The sequence below is a fragment of the Leptidea sinapis genome, chromosome 27, assembly GCF_905404315.1.
Source record: "Leptidea sinapis chromosome 27, ilLepSina1.1, whole genome shotgun sequence".
NCBI classification, from domain to species: domain Eukaryota; kingdom Metazoa; phylum Arthropoda; class Insecta; order Lepidoptera; family Pieridae; genus Leptidea; species Leptidea sinapis.
In genome coordinates this window covers 6,866,588-6,889,029 of record NC_066291.1, presented here as the reverse complement: position 1 = coordinate 6,889,029, position 22,442 = coordinate 6,866,588, and the positions used below count along the sequence as shown (strand labels likewise).

At 38.2% G+C, this 22,442-nt stretch overlaps 1 protein-coding gene across 1 annotated transcript; it reads right to left on the bottom strand.

Moving 5' to 3' along the window:
- Positions 1-382: 382 nt before the first annotated feature.
- On the bottom strand, positions 383-22,084 carry LOC126972873 (uncharacterized). The gene is made up of 3 exons (XM_050819982.1): positions 21,729-22,084; positions 10,953-11,124; positions 383-1,278 (listed from the first exon to the last, which is right to left on the bottom strand). The coding sequence occupies exons 1-3, from the start codon at positions 21,948-21,950 to the stop codon at positions 1,046-1,048; spliced, it is 627 nt and encodes a 208-aa protein (XP_050675939.1). The 5' UTR covers positions 21,951-22,084; the 3' UTR covers positions 383-1,045.
- Between the last annotated feature and the right edge of the window lie 358 nt (positions 22,085-22,442).

Below are 22,442 nucleotides of genomic sequence, written 5' to 3'. Positions count from 1 at the left end.
GTGACAACGTGAGAGGTGAGGATGTGGCCCGGGGGGGGGACTTTTTAGTACATAATATTATATCAATTGTTTCGAAATAGTTTTTTTTGAAGTTGGTTGTTTTATTGTTAAATTTTTAATCTTAAATGACATAATTACACACTGACTTATCATTACTATTGATTGCAATTTCAAGCGACGATATTATTATGTTAATTCTGATGCGAGATGTGGTGAGCCATATTCTCAGTACATCGATACAGTAGGTGTGTGGCTATAATATAGTGTGTAGTGACAATTGAATACAACCGATCCTATGTGGTGCATAAATATATTGTAACCGCTGTGAGGCTAACCACTGTTCCACGCGTTACCACATAAGGAATTAATAAAACACGATATGAAAAGTATTAACTATATATATATTTAATACGGTAAGTGGGCCGCGTTACCTTTATAACGCCTTAATTCTATAACGATTTCAATCATCCGTATAACACAGTCATTTAGAATAGAATACTCACACAAAAACACAACAATTTACAATATTAATTAAAATCTTAAAATACTAAATTAAATACCGTAATAATATTATAAAGATTAAAAATAAAGTAATAAAAATAGCTCCACTGCGGAAATTTCCCACATTCGAACATAAATATATCTGTATTGTGACACCACCAACACAAATATATTTCTGTACTGTGAAATTTATAATCATTTGTTCAGTTCATAATTAGCTTCGCGTACCTTTGCACGTGTGTCAATTGTGTTATTACGAAATTAAATTGTTATTAAATTTCTGTATTATATAGCCCTTAATAAAATAGTAAAACTAGTATTTGTTACAGATTGTGATTAATTATTATTATTATTACTAATAACGAGGTGGTAAAAACGAGTTATACCGGCATATGCCTATAACGGGGTTTCCTATAACGCGGAACAATTCTACCGCGTTATACGGAAAATTATCTATTTACAAATGTTGATGTATTTTCTCGCGTCATAAATGTTATCTCTGCTTTTAACGTTACAAATAACTCTAGCTACTGAAAATTGTTTGTTATAGTTCTGTTCGTGCTATATTCTTGAGGTAGATATGGGATCGGCCACCTGGACCTCGAAGGCCCAGACTCGCAGCGGCTCCAACACATTCTTCCTCTGTTGACGGCACTTCGTTCACTCTTGCTAAAGCGAAAGCTGTCATATCTTCGCAGCACATCATGCCCATATAACGGCCCTCGGTTTTCATTCGAAGGTCTGCCAACTTCATGAGGGGACCAGGCACAGGCCGCACTGAAATATATTTGTTTATGAGAAAAAAATAACAGACGAACAAGGCATCTATTCGACGCTGGATGATCAGGAGTTACAACCAAACGTCTGAGGGGCGTCGCAATGGCGCTCAAAGCTCTGACACATAAGATGTTGAGCAGCCTAGCGAAACTATATAAGAAAAAAGCGATTCACTCACTTACTCTCACTGCATCGATAGATTGACAGAAGAATAACCTTGTCAAAAACGGAGATAGCCGAAATCCATTACTTTTTAATCAACTGTTCGCTTTTAAATTAATCCGAATAATACTTCGTCGCCAATATACTGTAATTACTACTATTTCAAACTTGTGCCAAATCACTGCACGTTTTATACTAATCTAAATTTCAAATTTTACTTAGGCGGTCCCACCTCTTATTCTGTTGTATTTATATCCTCTTTTATGTTGAGTCTCATTAGTCCAGAAGTTTAACTAGCTATGATGCACTTTGCACTTAAACACAATTTTACTTATATTACTGTTTCACCATAGAAGAAGGAACCGCTGTGGTGGCCAGACAGTCTGTACCCGCCCGTCAGCACGCCACGGCAAATAAATGTTATTCAGTTTCTGTCAGTTTTTTAAAATTATTGATGCTTATACTATATAGTGTGTAGCGTGTGACAAGCTAAATACAACCGATCCTATGTGGTGCATGAAACTATTGGAACCGCTGTGAGGCTAACCACTGTCCCGCGCGTTACCGCATAAGGAATTAATAAAACACGTTATGAAAAGTAATTACTATATATATAATTAATACAGTAATGAGGCCTATAACGCGTTTAATTCATAACGCGTATATTATACCACGCTATTTCCATTCCCCGTATAACACGGGCATTCCTTCACTGTGGGGATGACGTACATACATATTTCTGTATTGTGAAATTAATAATGATTTGTACAGTTCATAATTATTAGCTTCGCGTATAATGTTAATTTATTTTATTAATATTACGTTTCTATCCGGGTTTTAAAACTATTGATGATTATCATGTATTGTTCAGACGTGCTGTTGAAGACTGGTACGCTGACAGGAGTATCATTGACGGGTAAAAATAATTATAGTCCCGTACAGTTGTTTGACCAGCGGGCCTACCATGAACTCTTATTGCGATTCAATTGACAACCTAGAATGAACTGATTTGCTATTTCGTACCACGACGTGATTAGAGCTATCTAATTTAGGTTGACATCAAATCAACTGGTTAAATCGCAATGATGTCAATTGAATGTCAAAAATGATATCAACTGGATCGCAAACTGATTTAGTTCGTTCATTCATTCGTACCATGAGGTGTTATTTCAACCTAAACTGGATAGCTTATTTGTCAAAGTGACCGATTCGAAAAAAGTTGCTACTTCCTTAGAGGAAAGTGAATCGTGTTGTTAATAACTTTAAAAAAATAGTGAAACCATAGAAAAGAAAAATTTTATTGATTAAAGATGGGATGAGAATACTATATTGGACTTTTTTGTTAAACAAAATACTCAAAATAAATACCAAAAATGAAAATACCAAAGACGAGGCAGTAAGGGCCCGGGCCTGTTCGCAAGAACGAATTAAAAAAAATGTACTCTGTGGTCCTGTCAAATGTCAAATCAATGGAGGTGCGTTCATAGCTCGTTATTTCTACGAAAACACATAAGCAAACATTTAATTTGTAATTCAAAGAAATATATTTATTTATATAAGTATTATTTAATAAGTATAAAAAATGGCTTAATGGTTTATAATTTGACGCAATTGCGCAATTTTAAAATGTATTTTTAGTATTTTCCACGCAAAAAAACCGCTGAAATCATATCATTTTAGGTTTCGAAACGCAATTTTATTTCGTTAATTCTTCATTTTATTTTTTATGGAATAGGAGGACAAACGAGCGTACGGGTCACCTGTTGTTAAGTGATCACCGCCGCCCACAATCTCTTGCAACACCAGAGGAATCACAGGAGCGTTGCCGGCCTTTAAGGAAGGTGTACGCGCTTTTTTTGAAGGTGTCAAGTGTCAAAATGTCGTATCGTCCCTGAAACACAGCACAAGGAAGGAAGGAAAACCGCACTGTGGAGGACCGCCACACATCCAGATGGTGAGGATGATATCCTAACTTGTGGCGTGTCGTGCGAAGGTGGAATTCGGCGGCAGGAATCAGGTTAAATAGCTCTTTGGAACACTCCCCGTGATAAATGTGGTAGAAAACACACAATGAAGCGACGTCTCTACGCAACGCCAAGTGATCCAGCCGTTCACAGAGCACTGGGTCCCCGACGATTCGAGCTGCTCTGCGTTGCACGCGGTCAAATGGATCGAGCTGATACTGGGGTGCGCCAGACCAGAGATGACAGCAATACTCCATGTGTGGCCGGACTTGCGCTTTGTAGAGCGCTTGTATGTGGGCCGGCTTGAAGTATTGCCGTGCTCTATTAATGACGCCCAGTTTCTTTGTAGCCAATTTGGCTTTGCCTTCCAGATGACCACGAAATTGGCAATCGCTTGAGATTTCGAGACCCAGTATTCCGATACTAGGCGAGGCTTTGAGGGAAGTGTTGTCGAAGAGCGGTGATACGACAAATGGGGTTTTTTTAGTGGTAAACGCGCAAACTTGAGTCTTCTGGGGGTTAAATTGGACAAGGTTCAATTTTCCCCATTCCGCGACCTTCTCAAGAGAGGACTCGATAGAAGACACAAGTTTCTTCAGGCACTGGTCGACGATTTCCCGAGAGAGACCTGCATGGCCCGTGTATATATTTTTTTTAAATATATTTATTTAAAACTTTACATATTTATATAAATAAAACAGCAAACCAAAAATCACCAAGATTTGTCCGGATTGCTAACATGAGTTGAGTTCGCAATGATAATTAAAATAAGATCAGAAAAAACTTAAGTAAGTACATACACAAGGTTTACAAGCAAAGCATCATTAGATCAGGTTCGCATTCAGCCGGTCATCGCTGATTCATATCTCTATGCGAAAACGGGACACTGCTATCTTTCGATCGCGCTATTCCGTCGCACACGTACAGCGATATGTCTATTCGCTCGGCCGGTGGTCGGTGACAAAGAACCCGATGTTTGACCCACTTAGAATGTAAGCTATAGGGTGTTCAAAAATTGCAATTTTAACTTATCTCTAAAAATTTTTCTGGTGATGCTAATTTTTACAGATGGATCAATATCATTTAATAGCCGAGTGCTGTCGTCTGCATAGCAATGAATGTTGGAGGTGTCCAAAATATCATTGATATGCAGAAGAAACAGCGTGGGAGACAGCACACAGCCTTGGGGCACTCCAGCATTCACGGGCGTCGGGTTCGAGCACTATCCGCCGACAACGACCTGTATGCTACGCCCAGTGAGGAAGCTGGAGGTCCACTTGCACAAGCTCTCGGGAAGCCCAAATGATGGAAGTTTGGAGAGGAGCGCCTTGTGCCATACACGATCAAAGGCCTTCGTTATATCCAGGCTAACTGCCAGGCCTTCGCCCTTGCTTTCAATAGCCGCAGCCCATCTATGTGTCAGGTATACCAGAAGATTACCTGCCGACCGACCATGGCGAAACCCGTATTGTCGGTCGTTGATCAACTGGTGACCCTCTAGGTATACCAAGAGCTGACGGCTAATTATGCTCTCCATGATTTTGGAGAGCAGGGAGGTAATAGCAATAGGCCTGTAGTTTGCCGGATCCGAACTGTCTCCTTTTTTTTGGATCGGATGGACAAGGGCAGACTTCCATGAGTCAGGGACTACGCCTTAAGAATAAGAGTGCCGGAATAAACGCGTTAGCACCGGCGTCAACTCAGGGGCACACGTTCTAAGCACGATTGGAGAAATGCAATCCGGCCCGCTCGACTTCCTGACGTCCAACGAAAACAGAGCTCGCCTAACAGCGGTGTTTTTCCGTTCTCATCAAGAGTCGAGTTGGAGGCGAAAAGAGTGCACAAGAGATCGGCTTTCTCTTTTGCCGTATGGGCCAGGGTGTCATTCCTCATGTGCAACGGCAGCATGGACGGCTGGCTGAAGTTACCAAGAACTGCTTTCGACAACGACCAGAACTTGCGTGTTCCGGTCGGGTAACTGGAAAGCTGCTCGACGATTTTGACGACGTGTTTTGACTCTGCACGGGCGATTTGCCGCTTAAAAAATCTGGAGGCACGGTTGTATTTCCTCTTAAGAACTGTGCAGTTCGGATCCTTTGTGCCCAGCGCCGCAACCCAAGTTCGATACGCCTGTTTTTTGCAGTCAGATGCTGCTTTAACTGACGCATCGAACCAGGGCTGTGATCTGCCACCGATGGGTACTACAGAGTTTGGTATAAAAATATCCATACCCTGTAGTATCAAATCGGCTACTGCAACGGCGCAGGCACTAGGATCATCCGAGGGGAAACAAACCCTGCCCCAAGGGTAGGATGCAAAAAAGGAACGCATCCTATCCCAATCTGCTGACTTGTAGTGCCAAACGCGGTGGGTCGCTGGTGGTCTGCGACGTTGGCGTCGGATAGGCACTACACTCCTGACCAGGCAATGGTCGGACGTTCCGAGAGGGGCGTCGACAAAGACCTGGTAACCATCGGGATGTGTAGTCAGCAGAAGATCCAATAAGGACGGCATGTGGCTATCCACATCCGGGAGCCGCGTTGGCGACTCAACCAATTGGGACAGACCATACGCTAATGCAAAATTTATGCACAGATCGCCCTGCGTAGTCTGTTGTACGTGATCCAAGCCATTCGGCATTGTGCCCGTTGAAATCACCCAAGACTACGATTTCAGCGGCGGGGATCTGTGCAAGTACGTCGTCAATTGCCGCTTGAACGCAGCCCATGAGATGATCGGTTTCTGCGTTACCACTATGGGACCTGTAGACACACGCATAGATGTGGACGCGGTCCTCTAAATCTACGCGGAGCCAGAGAGTGGACAGGTCCGTACCCTCAAAATTGCCGAGACGGCGACAGCAGATATCCTCCCTAACGTACACACATACCCCAGCATGAGGCAAAAAATTGTGCTCAATTTTGTATCCTACGGTACGGTACGTTTAGGTACCTAAACTGAACTGTATCGGATTCGCATCGCTTATTAAAAGTTGATGGTAGGCCCTCTGATCCCTGTAAACAGGGACCTATCTGCCGTATCAATTATTCGGGGCCCTCAGGGCACGGGGGCCCCCGAAGTAAGTAAGCAAAAATTGATAAAAACTTTTGCTGCTTGCCGTAAAAAAGGCAAGGGAGTGTATAGTAAAAGTTTTGGAAAAAGTAACAGATAGATAAGATGATTAAAATTTCTTTATGGAATTTTTTTTCTTTGTGATAATTCTTTACCATTCATAAGGGGTCATAAGCAAATTTTTATACGGGGCCCCAACATGGCACGCTACGCCACTGCCTGTGAACCACATTATTACCACATTCACACCACACTCTTCATTCTGAACGTCTGCTTACAAGCTACTCTCTACCTCTTATGAACGAACTTCTTTGTGTGGTGTTTTATGGACGATATAACGTGGGTCAAATAAACGCGTATACGTATTACCTACCTATAAGGTCGACAATGTTCCTGTGATGCCTCTGGTATTGGGGGAGAGTGTGTACGGCAGTTATCGTCACTTCGTTAAGTGTGTTCACATACATCAATGGATTTATTCTCAAGTCATTCAGTGTATAAAATAGCTGTTTAACTATAAATTAAACATAAACAAACCGATACTGTTTTTTTTATCTCAGATTGCTTTTAACCTTCGCGTATTAAATGATCGAAATATGAACATCAAAAATTAATTTTAATTATTGATACTATCTTTTAGTTTAAATACTATTAAATATAATTATCACTTTAATTAGAAATAACTATAATAGCATATTATATTCAGATCTTTAGTAAATTTGATTCGTGAAAGTTAGTTGGCACTACAGTAGTGCCAACTAACAGTTGGTAGCATCATTACGGTAGACGGTCGTGCCCTATAAAAGCCACAGTGCTCAGTTCGGGGACACATTACAGATTGGAAATTTTAAAGGGTAACGCTGCCTTTTGTTTTTTATTTTTTTTTTATTGCAATTCTAAGTGTGGAAATTTTAATTACAGATGTAACAGTTTTATTAGGTGCGTAAAACAAAAATACAATACAACAAACAAGTAAGAATATCATCCTCACCATCTGGATGTGTGGTGGTCCTCCACAGTGCGGTTTTCAAGGAGCTTTCTTCCACGTACTACAAAGCTGTGGAAGAGCTTCCTTGTGCGGTGTTTCAGGGACGATACGAAATGGGTACCATCAAAAAAAGCGCGTACATCTTCCTTAAAGGCCGGCAACGCTCCTGTGATTCCTCTGGTGTTGCAAGAGATTGTGGGCGGCGGTGAGCACTTAACAACAGGTGACCCGTACGCTCGTTTGTCCTCCTTTTCCATAAAAAAAAATGCGGGAAAACTGTGAATCATAGAAGTCGCTGAAAGCGAACGTATCAATTATTTGATTATCGTACCGTGTCCATCAGTTTGATGTTAAATAAATGACGAGCGAGCCGGCGCTGTAACGATCATTAGCTGACATTGAGAGAAAAAACCATTTGAAAGCGTCACTTCATTATCATTTAGAGTCAAGTTGTGGAAGTTAGGAGCGGAAGCGTAGTGCCGTCGGTGAGTGCCGACTGCCGAGCGACATTCCCGCACCTTTATTGCGCTGTTCCGACTTGATGAGCGTTCCTTGTTTTGTATATGACGCAACAAATACAGCAGACAATTTAGATAAGCAATTATATCTAAATAATTTGTTGTTTTTTTAAGTGAAAAAATAACAAATACTTTATAAAAATAACAAATTGTTTAAATTTGATAGACAGCGACATATCAATTCAATTTCTTTATATGCAAATATTGGCGTTAAACAGTTTATCACCTGTTAAGTAGATCCTGTAGAATGTAGATAAAGCCACAACCTGAGAGTTGAACAAAGACATATCAAGATTTATGAAGTTTACGTCACTGGAACGGTTGGCTCGGGAAGAGCGCTCATGCGGAACGCGAGAGGTCACGGGTTCGAGTCGAGCATCGTTCACACATTGTTTTTAAATTTGTGTAAAGTCTTACATGAAAACTTGCTCAAATGCTATTCAATACAAGGTTCATATTTTGTTAAAAAAAATAACAGATTTTTCAGATTTTAATATTTATAACAGTTTCTTTTCGAAACAAATAAAGCAACATATTTTTCGTTGTTTCAGTTAATCGACAAACCTCTTGTAACTTATGTGGTGTTTATTGTAACCTGTGACATTTCATATACCTACATAACGAACAGTTGTCTAAATAAATTAAACACATGATTATATCATGTAGTGTGTGTATCACCTTTATATACCTATGCACACACTCATCGCTCCAACTAGTATATAAGGAGTTGCTTAGACTAATAAAGGAGCATACAATCGCAGTCAGACTTATAATCATTTAATACCCGAACCTCCAACATCACAATCAAATTATTATGATTCATACGAACATACAAACATTTTACTAACACACTGTGTTAGTTTAATACATAAATATAAACTAATTTATAATATAAAAAGCTTATTCGAAGTCTCCATTGGCTCTCATACAGTCCTTTAAACGTTGAGGCCAGTTATCTTATTATTATCAATAAAAGCACGCACTATTTCCATGGGAAAAGTCTTCATTGCCAATCGTACGGATTGTTTTAGGGACTCCAAATTATCATGGCGTTTCGAGCAAGCCGTACTCTCTAAAACTGACCTTAAATCATAATCCAGCGGATTAAGATCGGGACTAGACTAGACTAAGGCCAGTCTTCAGCTCTCATGTAGTCCGAAACGTTCGTTTCCAACCAAGAGTGCGTAGACCGAGCTTTATGACCCGGCGCCGAGTCTTGCTGGAAGGACCATTCTTGGCCCAAACTTGGTCAAACATGGTGTTATTAAGGGGCTTCACTACCTTCTCAAGAATGTTATCTTGATGCACTTGTGCCGATGTTTGGATACCTTTTTTTATAAAAGTATGGCTCGGTCACTTATAGCTTAATAGCTAACTTAATAGCTAATACCCCACCAAACCATCACTGATGTCGGATATTGCCCACGTTGCACTCTGTCGACTAATTAAGAAGCTCCCTTAAAGCTTTGCTGTATACTAAATACGGTCATTTTGTTTGTTAAAATGTTGCTGAATTGTAAAAAAAACCTATCCGTAAACAAATTTTTTCTGTGACTTCCCTTTGTGTACCGCTTCAGTAGTTATTTTGATTTTACCACCCTATTCTTTTTTAAATTATCAGTTAAGAAATGACCAGTACGTCTCTTATAGCTTGCAAGTCCTAAGTCATCTTTTAAAATACTCGACCAGTTTTTTTTTATAAGTGGGGGCAAATGGGCAAGATGCTCACGGGATGGGGAGAGGTGAGGCAACTGCCCATGGACATGCGCAACATCAGGTGTCAAGAGATGCGTTGCCGGCCTTTAAGGTGGGAGTATGCTCTTTTCTTGAAGTCTTATCGGTTCGGGAAAACCGCAGCCGGTAATTGATTCCACAAAGTGGCTATGCGAGGCAAGAAATTTCTTGCAAAACGCGCGGTTGTGGAAACGTCAACGTAATGCGGGTGGTACTTTGCACGTAATGTCCGGTGGTGGAATTTGGCCGCTGGAATCAACCCGAACAGCTTCTATAAGCACTCCTCGTGATAAACGTGATAGAAGATGCTGAGAGAACCCACATCTCTACGCAACGCCAAATAATCAAGCCGATCGTCGATGATACGAGCCGCTCTTCTTTGTATGCGGTAAATGGATGAAGCTGGTACTGGGGAGCACCCGCCCAGAGGTGAGAGCAGTACTCCATGTGAGGCCGAATTTGCACCTTATACTGTTGCAGGCGGTGGCTTATAGTTAAGTACTGCCTCGCCTTACTAAGTACACTAAGCTTTTTAGAGGCCAGTTTGACCTCCTCTTCCAAGTGACCACGGAACTGAACGTCGCTCAATATATCGCTGCCAAGTATGCCAATACAGGGTGTGGTAGTTAGAGGAGTGATCTCGAATCGTGGGGAAATGACGAAGGGAGACTTTTAAGCGGTGAACGCACAAACTTGTGTCTTCTTGGGGTTGAATTGGACTTAATTTTGTCGGCCCCATTCCAAGCAAAGCATAGTCTCGATTTCAAACTGTACTTACTTACTCTTTAGCTTACTTTGACATACTTTTTCGTACGAACACTACGTGGACGGCCAGATCTTTCTCTTTCTCAAACGGAGGAGGTCACATTCTACCTATTAATAGCCCGGTACACATACATTTTACTAACACCAGGCGTATGGTGAGATTTAATTATTGCATTTGGCTCCATATCTTCTTTGTGTAATGCATATCGCAAAATTTTGTACAATGTATTGGCGCTAAAATGAGAAAACTCAATGAATAATCATATAAAAATGACCGATTCTGAATTCAAATGTAATACTTTGTTTATTTTTAATGGTATCAGTATTTATGGCCAGAATAAGTATAATATATACCTTATACTTAATGAATACGGGTCATAATTAATTACTGACTCCTATCATATCCTCTAAAAATTTAACCAATTTACAATTGCTTCAACAATTGACGTATGAATCAAATTAGTTTGGTACCTTTAACTTTCTGGTTTACTTTAACAACAGCTCGGAAGGCCCCAGGAGTGCCAGCATACAGCAACAGTATTTCAACACCCCGACGTGGCTCCATGAACAATGTAGCCTTATGCCACTCCGGGTTGAGCTGAGGATCTACCGCGTTCACCACCGCTTTGAATTTGTCCAGTCTCTGAAAAACATCGTTAGTAACTGCGCTTGACAAGTGCGCGTCTGAATTGCATCAGGACGGTTCTTTTGAATATAAGATATTCAAATTCAAATATTTTTATTCAAAATAGGATTTAAAATCACTTATTGAACGTCAAAAACTACCACCCATTCAAAAGAGACTGCCTCAGACCTTAGAAGAATGGGCGCAAGAAACTAAGCGGTTTTTTTTTTATATAAAATATGGATTACAATGTGATATCGTACAATAAACATTTATAATTAAAGAGCCTAAGGGTGTTCGCTTTATTCCCAGTCCGTGGTGTCATTAAGAAAATCGTTTATGCTATAATAACCTTTCCCACACAAACGTTTTTTAACAATTCTTTTAAATTTCGTAACACATTTGTTTTGTACATTTTCTGGGATCATATTGTAGAAGAATATACATCGCCCAACAAAAGACTTGCTAACTCGACCCAACCGAGTAGTAGCAAGTACATAACAAGTTTATGTTTGTTCCTCGTGTTAACATTATGAATGTCACAGTTTCTAGAGAATTCCTCAATGTGCTTATGAACATACAGAACATTATTAAAAATGTATTGAGAAGCAACAGTCAAAATGTTTATTTCTTTAAATTTTTCTCTTTATGATTCTCTAGGACACATAACAATATACCATAGGACATAATAATACAATGAAAATAACTAAAGTATACTAATCTCGCCGTATCTATGTCAGTTGACCGTCTAATTTTCTTAACGCCTATTTGCCAATCCTTCAATATGGGGGCCACACTGCAATTTGGAATCAAGAGTAATGCCAAGAAATACAGCAGATTCCACTGGTTTTACCACCTCTCCATTCAATAAAATATTCGCATCTACATTTTTGACATTTGGCGCGGTGAATTTAATAATTTTGTCACTTCAGACTTTTATTCTTTACTCGCTAACTAACTCGCTTTTTCTTTAACAATTTACGAACTTCTCTCTTTATACACTGTCAGCTCCTAATTTACCCACTTAGGGGTAACGCAACTAGATGCAAGTGAGTGACGTGTATGTTCTTAAACTTTATCACTTTTGAAAACTTTAACAATTTTTTTTATAAGTAAAAGGTCGGAACACATTTTATTTGAAATATAAAATGATGAAAAACAGACATTTCATATAGTTATCATTCAGGAACTATTTTTCTATGCGTTTTGATTCAGTTTCTGTTATTTATTATTTATTTATTTATTATTTTCAAATTTGCATATTCGTAAATTTGAGAAAAATCCGTGCTCATAAACTAAAGTGCCTGAATTATTACTATATAGAAATGATATTATAATTATTCAATAAGTAATTAGAGTTTGTTTCCACAAAGTTAGACAGTGACATACACTAACCGTCTTTAAAAGACATAACAGGCATTTACTTTCTTAAAATTGATTATTTTATTACCACCGTTTCGGATACAAATGGCGCTCTGAGAGAGAAGAAACGGCGCAAGAGACTTTGCCAGCATCCAACATTGTGCTCTTTATAATAAAATACACAATTATTTCAAAAGTTTTTGCTATAAAATAATCATTATCTCGTCTCAGGCTGATCGCTTAGATGTTCAGCTGTGGAGTAGTAGGACTTACGACAGAACCATTTTTAATAAAACATTTCAATTTAGAGCATGCCTGAACAGCGACTGGGACTTTATTATAAAAGTGTACATTTACCCTTAAATCAATCCCTAATTTATAGTGTTATAATAATGAACATCGCTGTTTAGAGCAATAAGGTAATGATTTTGTGAACGTGAACGTGATTAATAAAATTTTCATAAATGTGCTATTTTATACTTACCTTATTTTAGTTGATTTTGTTAATTGTAATAATCAAATTAATAAACTTAAGTGTCGCAAATAATGTATAATATTTTATTTTATACACACTTTCGTTTGCATTTCTTTGAATTTATCCATAATCGTAGCACTGCTCCGAATATAAATTCGATTTGAATGAAATTTCTGCACATAGTGTAGTTTGGTCCAATATAGGCCCTTAATTATTTTAGTTCAAATATTCATTTTGTATGAACATTTTTATGAGATGAATTTTAAACGCACCATTTGAAAACGAATTAATAATTGTTGATACTATTGATGATTGATGAATTGAACTTCGTCAAATATCATAATTAAGTTAAGATTTAAATTTTTGCTTTTATCACATTAACTTGACATATTATTATTTCAAATTAAAATTTATATAAAGATCTGTCTAGGACCGGAGACTAAATTTAGTATCATAAGAATGTTATGTATTAGGTAAGTAACAACAATATTTTTTTCTTTCTTCATAACTCGCACATTACAGCCTACGGCTTCGGGTTTTGGACATAGGTTCTGTGCCCCGCCGGAATTTGTTTCTCAAAGACTATAATGGAGTAACACTTTGTTATGCTTATTTATTTAATTCATATATTTTTACAACTTATGAATAAAAGTTTGGAAAATAAATTTTGGATTAATTTAATGAGGTTTTTGGATTGGTTTGAGATTTATTTTACGAGAGATGCAGATATGTAAATTTATCATAGAAAAAGACGGCTTAAACACTACTAATACTCATAGTGCCGACTTTTAATTTAATATCCAAATATATAAGAAATAAATGGACCATTCAGAAATATGTTCTTGGTTTATTTCTTACCCCTTTCATCGGTTTAAAGTTTCACGAGAGCATTTGACAAATTTATTTAAATATTTTGTGTAATTTTTAAGCTATTGCATAGCTTCTATCGCGGGCCTTGAGCGTGGAGACCGAATCCAGAAATTCCGTAACGAACATAACCTAACACCCCACTTACTAGATGTATATAGATATTTCGCCACGTTCATTACAGTCGCTGTGGAACAGCGGTTATCACGTATGGTGTTTGTGCCGAAGGTCCCAGGTTCGAGCCTGGGGTACGTCTTGCTTTTTTATTATTTCTTTATTTTTTTATCACGTTTTCTTAATTTTTATTATTATTTACATTTCTCCGAATCCAAAATTGGACGAGGTAGAGCATTTTATTCATCGCACTTTACTGGAGTACACTGAAGAACGGTCGAAAATACTTGGTACAAATGGTAATAAATTTCCACTTATTTTGGCTGGCGATTTCAACATCAACTTCGCTGGTAAAAAATCAGAGCAGTTGACAACTTTTCTTTCGAAATATTGATTTTGAAAATGATCCACTAGAATCCACAACAAAATATGGGACCACCATTGACGCGGTATTTTCCAGATATTTAGAAGATATCAAGTCTGAAACTTATGTTACTTATTTCAGTTACCATAAACCTATAGTTTCAATGATAAATATTCCTGAATTATCTACATGTATTGTAAGATAATAAAAATATTTTGAACAATATTAACTTCTCATTTATTTAATAAAAGAAAAAAAAAATGTTTTCTTATCGGTCACCACGCTCAAAAAGTGTAACTTGAATAAATATCAAAGAAAAAAAAACAAAGGCAAAAAATACTGCATAAATAAATAAAATAAATAATTATAATTGCATAAGTTGATAAAAAATGCTATGTAATAGCTTTACCGCGGCAGTCCCCGAGTGCCACACGTCTTTTTTTAAACGGTTTTATTATTATTTTATATTATTATTATTATATTTATTATTATTTTATATATTATATATATATTATTTAGCTCACCCCGTTTGTTTTATTTATTATTCTTGGGTCAAATTTAGTAATTCAAATTTCACCCTCTTCCTGTCAACCGATTAATCTGAAATTTTGTATACACTTTGGATTTTGGTGACAATACAATTATGTTTATTCATTATTATTATAAATTCAAGATGGCCGCCGCTACAAAATGGCGGATAATTTATGTTTTATTAATCCCATCAATATGGGTATCAAATGAAAGGTCTCAACAAGCAGAATACAATATACTATAAAAAATTGAAATCCAAGATGGCGGCCGCTACAAAATGGCGGATAACGTAGGTTTTATCAATCCCATCAATATGGGTATCAAATGAAAGGGCTCAACAAGCAGAATACAATATACTATAAAAAAAATTGAAATATAAGATGGCGGCCGCTACAAAATGGCGGATAACGTAGGTTTTATCGATCCCATCAATATTACCCATATTGATGATCAAATGAAAGTGCTCAACCAGTATAATACAATGTACTATATAAAATTAAAATCCAAGATGGCGGCCTCTACAAAATGGCGGATAACTTAGGTTTTATCAATCCCATCAACATGGGTATCAAATGAAAGGTCTCAACAAGTAGAATACAATTTACTATGCAAAATTGAAATCTAAGATGGCCGCCGCTACCAAATGGCTGATAACAATTTTTTATCAATCCCACCAATATGGGTATCAAATAAAAGGGCTTGACAAGGAGAATACAGTGCACTATACAACCTCAATATTTAAGATGGGCGCAAAATTTAGAAATTGAATCTGTAATTTAGGTATCTGATTAATCCAGCCTGAATCCACCACCCAAGTCAAGATTTTGTATCGTGTTGAGGACTGTGTGGCGTTAGGGTGGCTAAAAATGATACGTCGCTAGCGGTACACCACCCAAGTTAAGGTGAAAGGTTAAAACGCGCCGAGAACTCGAGGCATTAGGGTGGATAAAAATGATATGTTGTTAGCGTTTTCCCCTCAAGACTCAGGCGCATCTTGTTGTACATAGCCTTGCCCCTTTATTGGACCTCTGGGGGGGTCAACCGTTTAAATGTCCATTACTCGTGGGAACAAAATGGTAAAAAAAAATATAAAAAATACAAACACAAATAAAACAGAAACTGCAACACAACGTAAACGAAGGCTTCAAAAAGCGAAAGAAAAGTATAAAGCAAAACGAGCTAAAGAAAGTGAAGGTGATAGAAATAGTCGATTACAGAAACGACGGGAACAATTAGCGTCAAAAACACCTGAGCAATATGAGGCCAGGTTAAAAAAGCAATGTCAGCGATATGCACAAATGACGGCGTCAGAAACGCCTGAAGAATATGAAGCCAGGTTAACAAAGCAACGTGAGCGATACACACAGATGATAGCGTCAGAAACGCCTGAAGAATATGAAGCCAGGTTAACAAAACAACGGGAGCGATATACACAGATGGTAGCGCCTCAGAAAACGCCTGAAGAATATGAAGTTAGATTAATACAAAGCCGTGAAAGACAAAGACAGCAGTTGGGTTCAGAAACGCCTGAACATCGCGATACGAGGTTAAATAAACAACGAGAGCGTACCCAGCAATGCAGAGCTAATAATCTGCAGGCATTCGAGAATGCTATTAACACAATTTGTATACATGTTTGTGATATTTGTACCAAACGTTGTTATCCTAATCAAGTTCGTACAGTTCGGCACAACGCTGCTGCATTAACATACTTACCTGTGGAGTTAACTTCGAAAATATCATTGTTATTATGTTCCCGCTGTCAAAGACATGTTACTAGTAATAAAACAACAGCACCACAAAAAGCTTACTGGAATAATCTGGATCCAGGTTCTATACCAGACGTTATTCAAACATTGACACAGGCGGAACAACGTTTGCTGTGCAGAATAATTCCCATTGTTAAAATCGTGAAATTTAGCAGTACGGTTTTCGCGGACAGGCAGTTTTATTTGCCCAAGATATCTTTGAAGTCAGTGAAAGACTGCCTAGTATGCTACTAAGATCTGCAAGCCAGGTAGGCATTATTGTAGTAACAACGATTAGAAAATTTGAACATCACCAGGGAATTCACAATATGTCGCGAAAAAGTCTATAGTGCTTTAAGATGGTTAATCAGAAATAACCCGCTTTACAAAGATGTACGTATTGACGACAATGCCCAAATTAGTGACCAGGAGTTAGTACGACTTAGTGTGCCCGAATTGTCTGAAGATGAAGCGTCCGAAAGGAATGAAAATGAAATTCGAAATGAATTAATTCCAATTAATAATGTTGCAAGAATTATTCGAGCTTCATGGCATCAAGGTGACTACAACGTCTTTACTTCGCGATATGCTGGTGTACAATGTAGTGCTATGTCGTTGGCGAACATTGTCCGAGCTGCAATCCTAAGCCCTAATCAATGGGACGTCAATATTCTGAATGCTAATATGTTAGCGGGTGACTCCTTATATTGCTTGGATTCGTACCCAGCTTGATCCTACTGAACTGGATGAAACAGGATATTTAGAGATACGAAACTTTCATATCGTCAGGCAAAGTTTACAAATGTATGAATGCCGATTTTCTTTAGAATATGATGAAGACACTCTTTTATTCGGGAGTCTCCAAGATTCTGTAAATACCAATAATATCGGCATTACATTACATACAGCTTTAAATAGATTATGTGATAGTCATTCTTCAGGAATATTGACAGCGTCAAATAAATCTGTTAGCATATTTCGCGGTGAAGACAAATACTATTTTGCTGACTCCCATTCTTGTCGCCCAAAAGGAAAACCAACACCAGAAAATGGCAAAGCCTGTGTTATAGAATGCGACAACTTACAAGAATTGTGCCGCATCTGTAAAAGATGCCTCGGATCCCGTAATATCGCGTACACCCTTACACGCGTAGACGTACATTTGAGGGAAAATATTATCACTCGTCAGGGTGTTCAAGTACAGCAACAGGAAGATGCCATCACTCATCAGGATGTACAAGTACAACAACCGCATTCGAATCTGAGATCTGAAACTATACCTATACAAACATCTGTAATGTTGCCTATTGATAGCGTCCAACCTGATGTTGAAGATGAGCTAGAGGTATCTGAAAATGTAAACGAAATCAGAAGTAAGACGAATAATAATATTGTGAATGAAGCTTATGAGTTAAAAGCAGAAGAGTTCGCATGGTATCAGCTTTTCCCGTATGGTAAAAATGGTTTGAAAGAACAACGGCCCGTAAATATAAGTCCTTTGGATTACTATCAATTTCGTTTATTAGGTGCTGATGTTAGATTTCAGCGCAACGATTACCTATTCTATGCTCTATCAATGTTTGAGTACTATCGAGTTAAATCAATCATTGTAGCTTGTGCTAGAAAAGTTGAAGGTGAAAACGGCAATCGAATGGAAGACCTGCACTTATATTTAAAAAATCTAAGAGGTTGCGCTGCTTATTGGCGTAGTGCTCTTAGTGATCTTATAGCACAAATCAGATGTTTAGGACCTCCCACTTATTTTGTTACATTGAGCTGCAATGATCTTCACTGGAATGATATAAAAAGAGGTCTCCTTGTTAGTGACATAGATATTCAGGAAACTCAGAGACTCATCGAGATGTATCCAGTTGTTGTGAGTAGACATTTTATGGTACGTGTTAATGCGCTAATGCAGTTTCTTAAAACTGATACTGAAATATTTGGCGGTAAAGTTAATGATCATTGGTTGCGAATCGAGTTTCAGAACAGAGGAAGTCCTCATTTGCATATGGTTGTTTGGATCGAAGATCACCCGTCTGTTGCGACACCTGAAGGAATAGCTCGCATTGGTTCAGTCTGTAGTACTGCCATTCCTCCAGAAACTTCAGAACTATATGAATTTGTTAAAAATTGTCAAATACATCGACACACTAGTACCTGCACGAAAAATAATTCTGTTTGTCGTTTCAACTTTCCACGCTTGGAATGCTTAGAGACACATGTTATTGATCCTTCATCTAACGAATTCATCTACAACGGTGGTCGCATTTGCGTTCTGAAAAGAAAAAGTGAAGATGGTTGGGTAAATAATTACAGTCCTGCTTTGCTAAAAATGTGGAAAGCCAATATGGATATACAACCGTGTGGTACAAATGAGTCGATTGCGTATCACATTGCTAAATACGTGTCAAAATCAGAACCTACAAACCTAGATGGTGAAGTATCTCGAGCTATTCAACAAATTAGAAGAGAAGAAACTGACGTCTCGCGTAAGCTGTTTAAAATATGCATGCGCATATTAAGAGAACGTCAAGTTTCAGCCTGCGAATGCGTATTCAGGCTATGCCATTTGAGTATGCGTGACAGCTCGAGAAAAACAATTTTTGTCAATACTCGTAAAGCGGAACAAAGGTATAAAGTGTTGAAGTTTAATGAAGCTGGTCAAGCAGCAGGATATTGTGCCAATATTTTCGAACGATATGAAAAGCGACCAGCAGAGCACCCCAACTATGATTTTAACAATATGTGTCTCATAGAATTTGCGATGTTATTTGAGCCACACTACACAAAACCACCAGTTATAAATGAAGAGAGCATCGATACCGATGCTTATGCACCGCACGAGCAAACAACAAGAAGGCGTCTTATAACTTTAACAGACAACACCAAAATGACTATTAGAAACACGCCAGCTGTAGTACGGGTACCTAACTTCGTAGCAGCTTCTAATCCAGAGTCATATTATTACAGTTTACTAATCCAGTATATGCCGTATCGCAATGAGGCCGAACTTTTAGAAGAATTTAATAGTGCCAGAGATGCGTTTCTCGCCAACGAAGAAAGTTTAAGACAAACAAACGCCTACTTGGAAATATATTGTGAACGTGACAGGCAGCTTGAAAATGCATTCGCGCAAGTACACGCATTTCAGATACTGGAACACGCAGAGCCGATGGAACATGAAGAAGAAGTTCCTTATTTGCCAATGAATGAGGACCAGTTCTTACAGGCTAAGCAGTCTATGAATGTAGGACAAAAGGAAATTTTTACATTAGTTACCCAGTCCATACAAAATCAAATGTCAGGTGCTGAAGAACGTTTAAAAATATTCTTTACAGGAGGAGCTGGTGTGGGCAAGACTTTTCTATTAAAGTTATTACGAGACCAAATTAATAGGTGCTACGCAAAGGATGCGGTTAAAGTCTGCTCACTAACAGGAGTTGCAGCTAGATTAATAAATGGAGCTACGATACACAGTACTTTAAAATTGCCTGTACAGAAAGACGGTCGCATAACAGGTATGTCACCACTGTCCGGAAACTATTTGCGAATAATGAGGCAACAATGGCATCAGACAGAATTTTTGATTGTCGACGAGATTACCATGGTGTCTTATCAAATGTTATGCATGATGGACGTTCGATTAAGGCAAATTAAGAACTGTGAAAATGAGTTTTTTGGAGGAGTAAACGTATTACTTTTCGGTGATCTTTTACAACTGCCTCCTATAAAACGATCAGGAACACCTGTTTTCAAACAGCCAGAACATCTCCAATCAGCTACACATCTGTGGCGTTTATTCACGCTGCGTGAATTAACTGAAAATATGCGTCAGCAAGGTGACCAGACTTTTATTGATATTTTGAATGCTTTGAGAGTCGGTGAGCTAACAACCCAACATTTTAGTATTTTAATGGGAAGACTTCTTCAAGACACGAGTGATGAGTTTGCAATAGACAAAGCGTATTGAATTTGTACAGAAATAATGGTGCTCGCATTTACAAAATAAAAGCGCAGGATCAGCTAGTACACGCCACAGGAAATGCAGACAATGTGGATATAGCTATAATACCAGCTGATATCAACAAAACTATAATACTAGCTGATATCAACAAAACTGGGGGTTTACCAGCGGAACTGCAAATATTTGTGGGGGCAAAAGTCATGCTACGGTCCAATATTGACGTTTCAAAGGGATTAGTAAATGGCGCTATAGGCTACATCAACGAAATCGTTTGGCCTCAATTTCGTCGAACTCAGATGTATGCAACAGATGTACCTTCCGTCCGAATTGATTTCGCAAGAGACGGAGTACATCTTATACACCCGAAAGCCATACAGTTTCCAGCCAAGTACAATTACGGGACGGCTAAAAGAAGAATGTTGCCTTTAATACTATCATGGGCTTCTACAATACATAAAATGCAGGGCAGCACTGTGGATCAGGCAGTCGTATACTTAGGTGCGAAACTGTTTGAAGAAGGTCAAGCCTACGTGGCTCTTAGTAGAGTAATCTTACTCTGGAGTGTATAACTATTGGAATTTCCATGAGCAAGAAAATAGTAAGTAATTTCCTCACCGTCTGCGGGCCAACTGCCTATTTTAACGACGAATTAAACGATTCTTCTATCGCACATTAAGTTGATAATTTGTAGACAATTGACGTGCCCCACAGTTTTATTTTAGTCTAGTCTATGCATATGTTTATAATTCCCACGACTGTATCTATTTTATTATTTTTTGGTTTTTAGTACATTTATCTTAAACATTGCAATGTATGTTTAACATAAAACCGTTTAACTTAAAAAGATTTTTACCTATTTTTATTTAGTTTACAGTTTTATCTAGTTCTTGTAAAAAACGGAGATAGCCGAAATCCACTACAATTAAAGCAACTGTTCACTTTACAACTTACACTTACACTTTGTAATTACTACTATCCATAATATGTCAAATCACTGCATGTTTCATACTAAGCTAAATTTCAATTTTTACTTAGTGCACTTCCGACTCTTATTACGTAGTATATACATACTCTTTGGTAGCAAAAGATTGGAGACCAATGATTTATGGGATTGAGTCATTAGTGGGAAGTTAATCAGAAGAGAACATTGAAGGAGTCTATTTGATATATTGAAGTGAAAATGTGAAAACTGACCTGTTTTGAAACTAACGAAAATGTGATTGGATTAATTTCGGTGTTCTTCGACCAAAAGTAGATTATTTTCCACCTGGAGCTTGTGATGTCGTAGATATCAAAGTGCGCTCCTCGCTCGAACGCTTCACACGTGGTGATGTTGAACAAACTTGTACTGATCATCTCCCCGAGACCCAGCACAATAACAAAGCCAATTTCAAATAACCAGATTTGTGTAAGCATTGTCCGTCGTCACTTGCTAATATCGATCTTTTGTTTGCGTAAACCTTATATGGCAGGCCGCGTATCAAAGAGTAAGTTATGTCAGACCAGACAGATAATACAAATAAAATTTGAAAACAAAATTTTATAAATGATACGGGACTCAAACCCACGAGCTCTCGCGTTGCGTGCGAGTGGTCTGCCAACTGAGCTAACCGTTCGAGTGACGTATCGTCATAAAATCTTGCACGCTTTTTCAACTCTCAGGTTGTGGGTTGAATGATGAAACAAGAGCTACATGTCAAGTCAATTTCCTTATATGCAAATATTGGGGTTGAGCAGGTTATCAACTGTAAAGTAGATCCTGTAGATGAAGCCACAACCTGAGAGTTGAACAAAGCATACAAGATCTTATGACGATACGTCACTCGAACTGTTGCCAGAGCACTCGCACAGAAGCGAGAGGTCGTGTGTTCGAGTCCCGCATCGTTCATAAAATTTTGTTTTCAAATT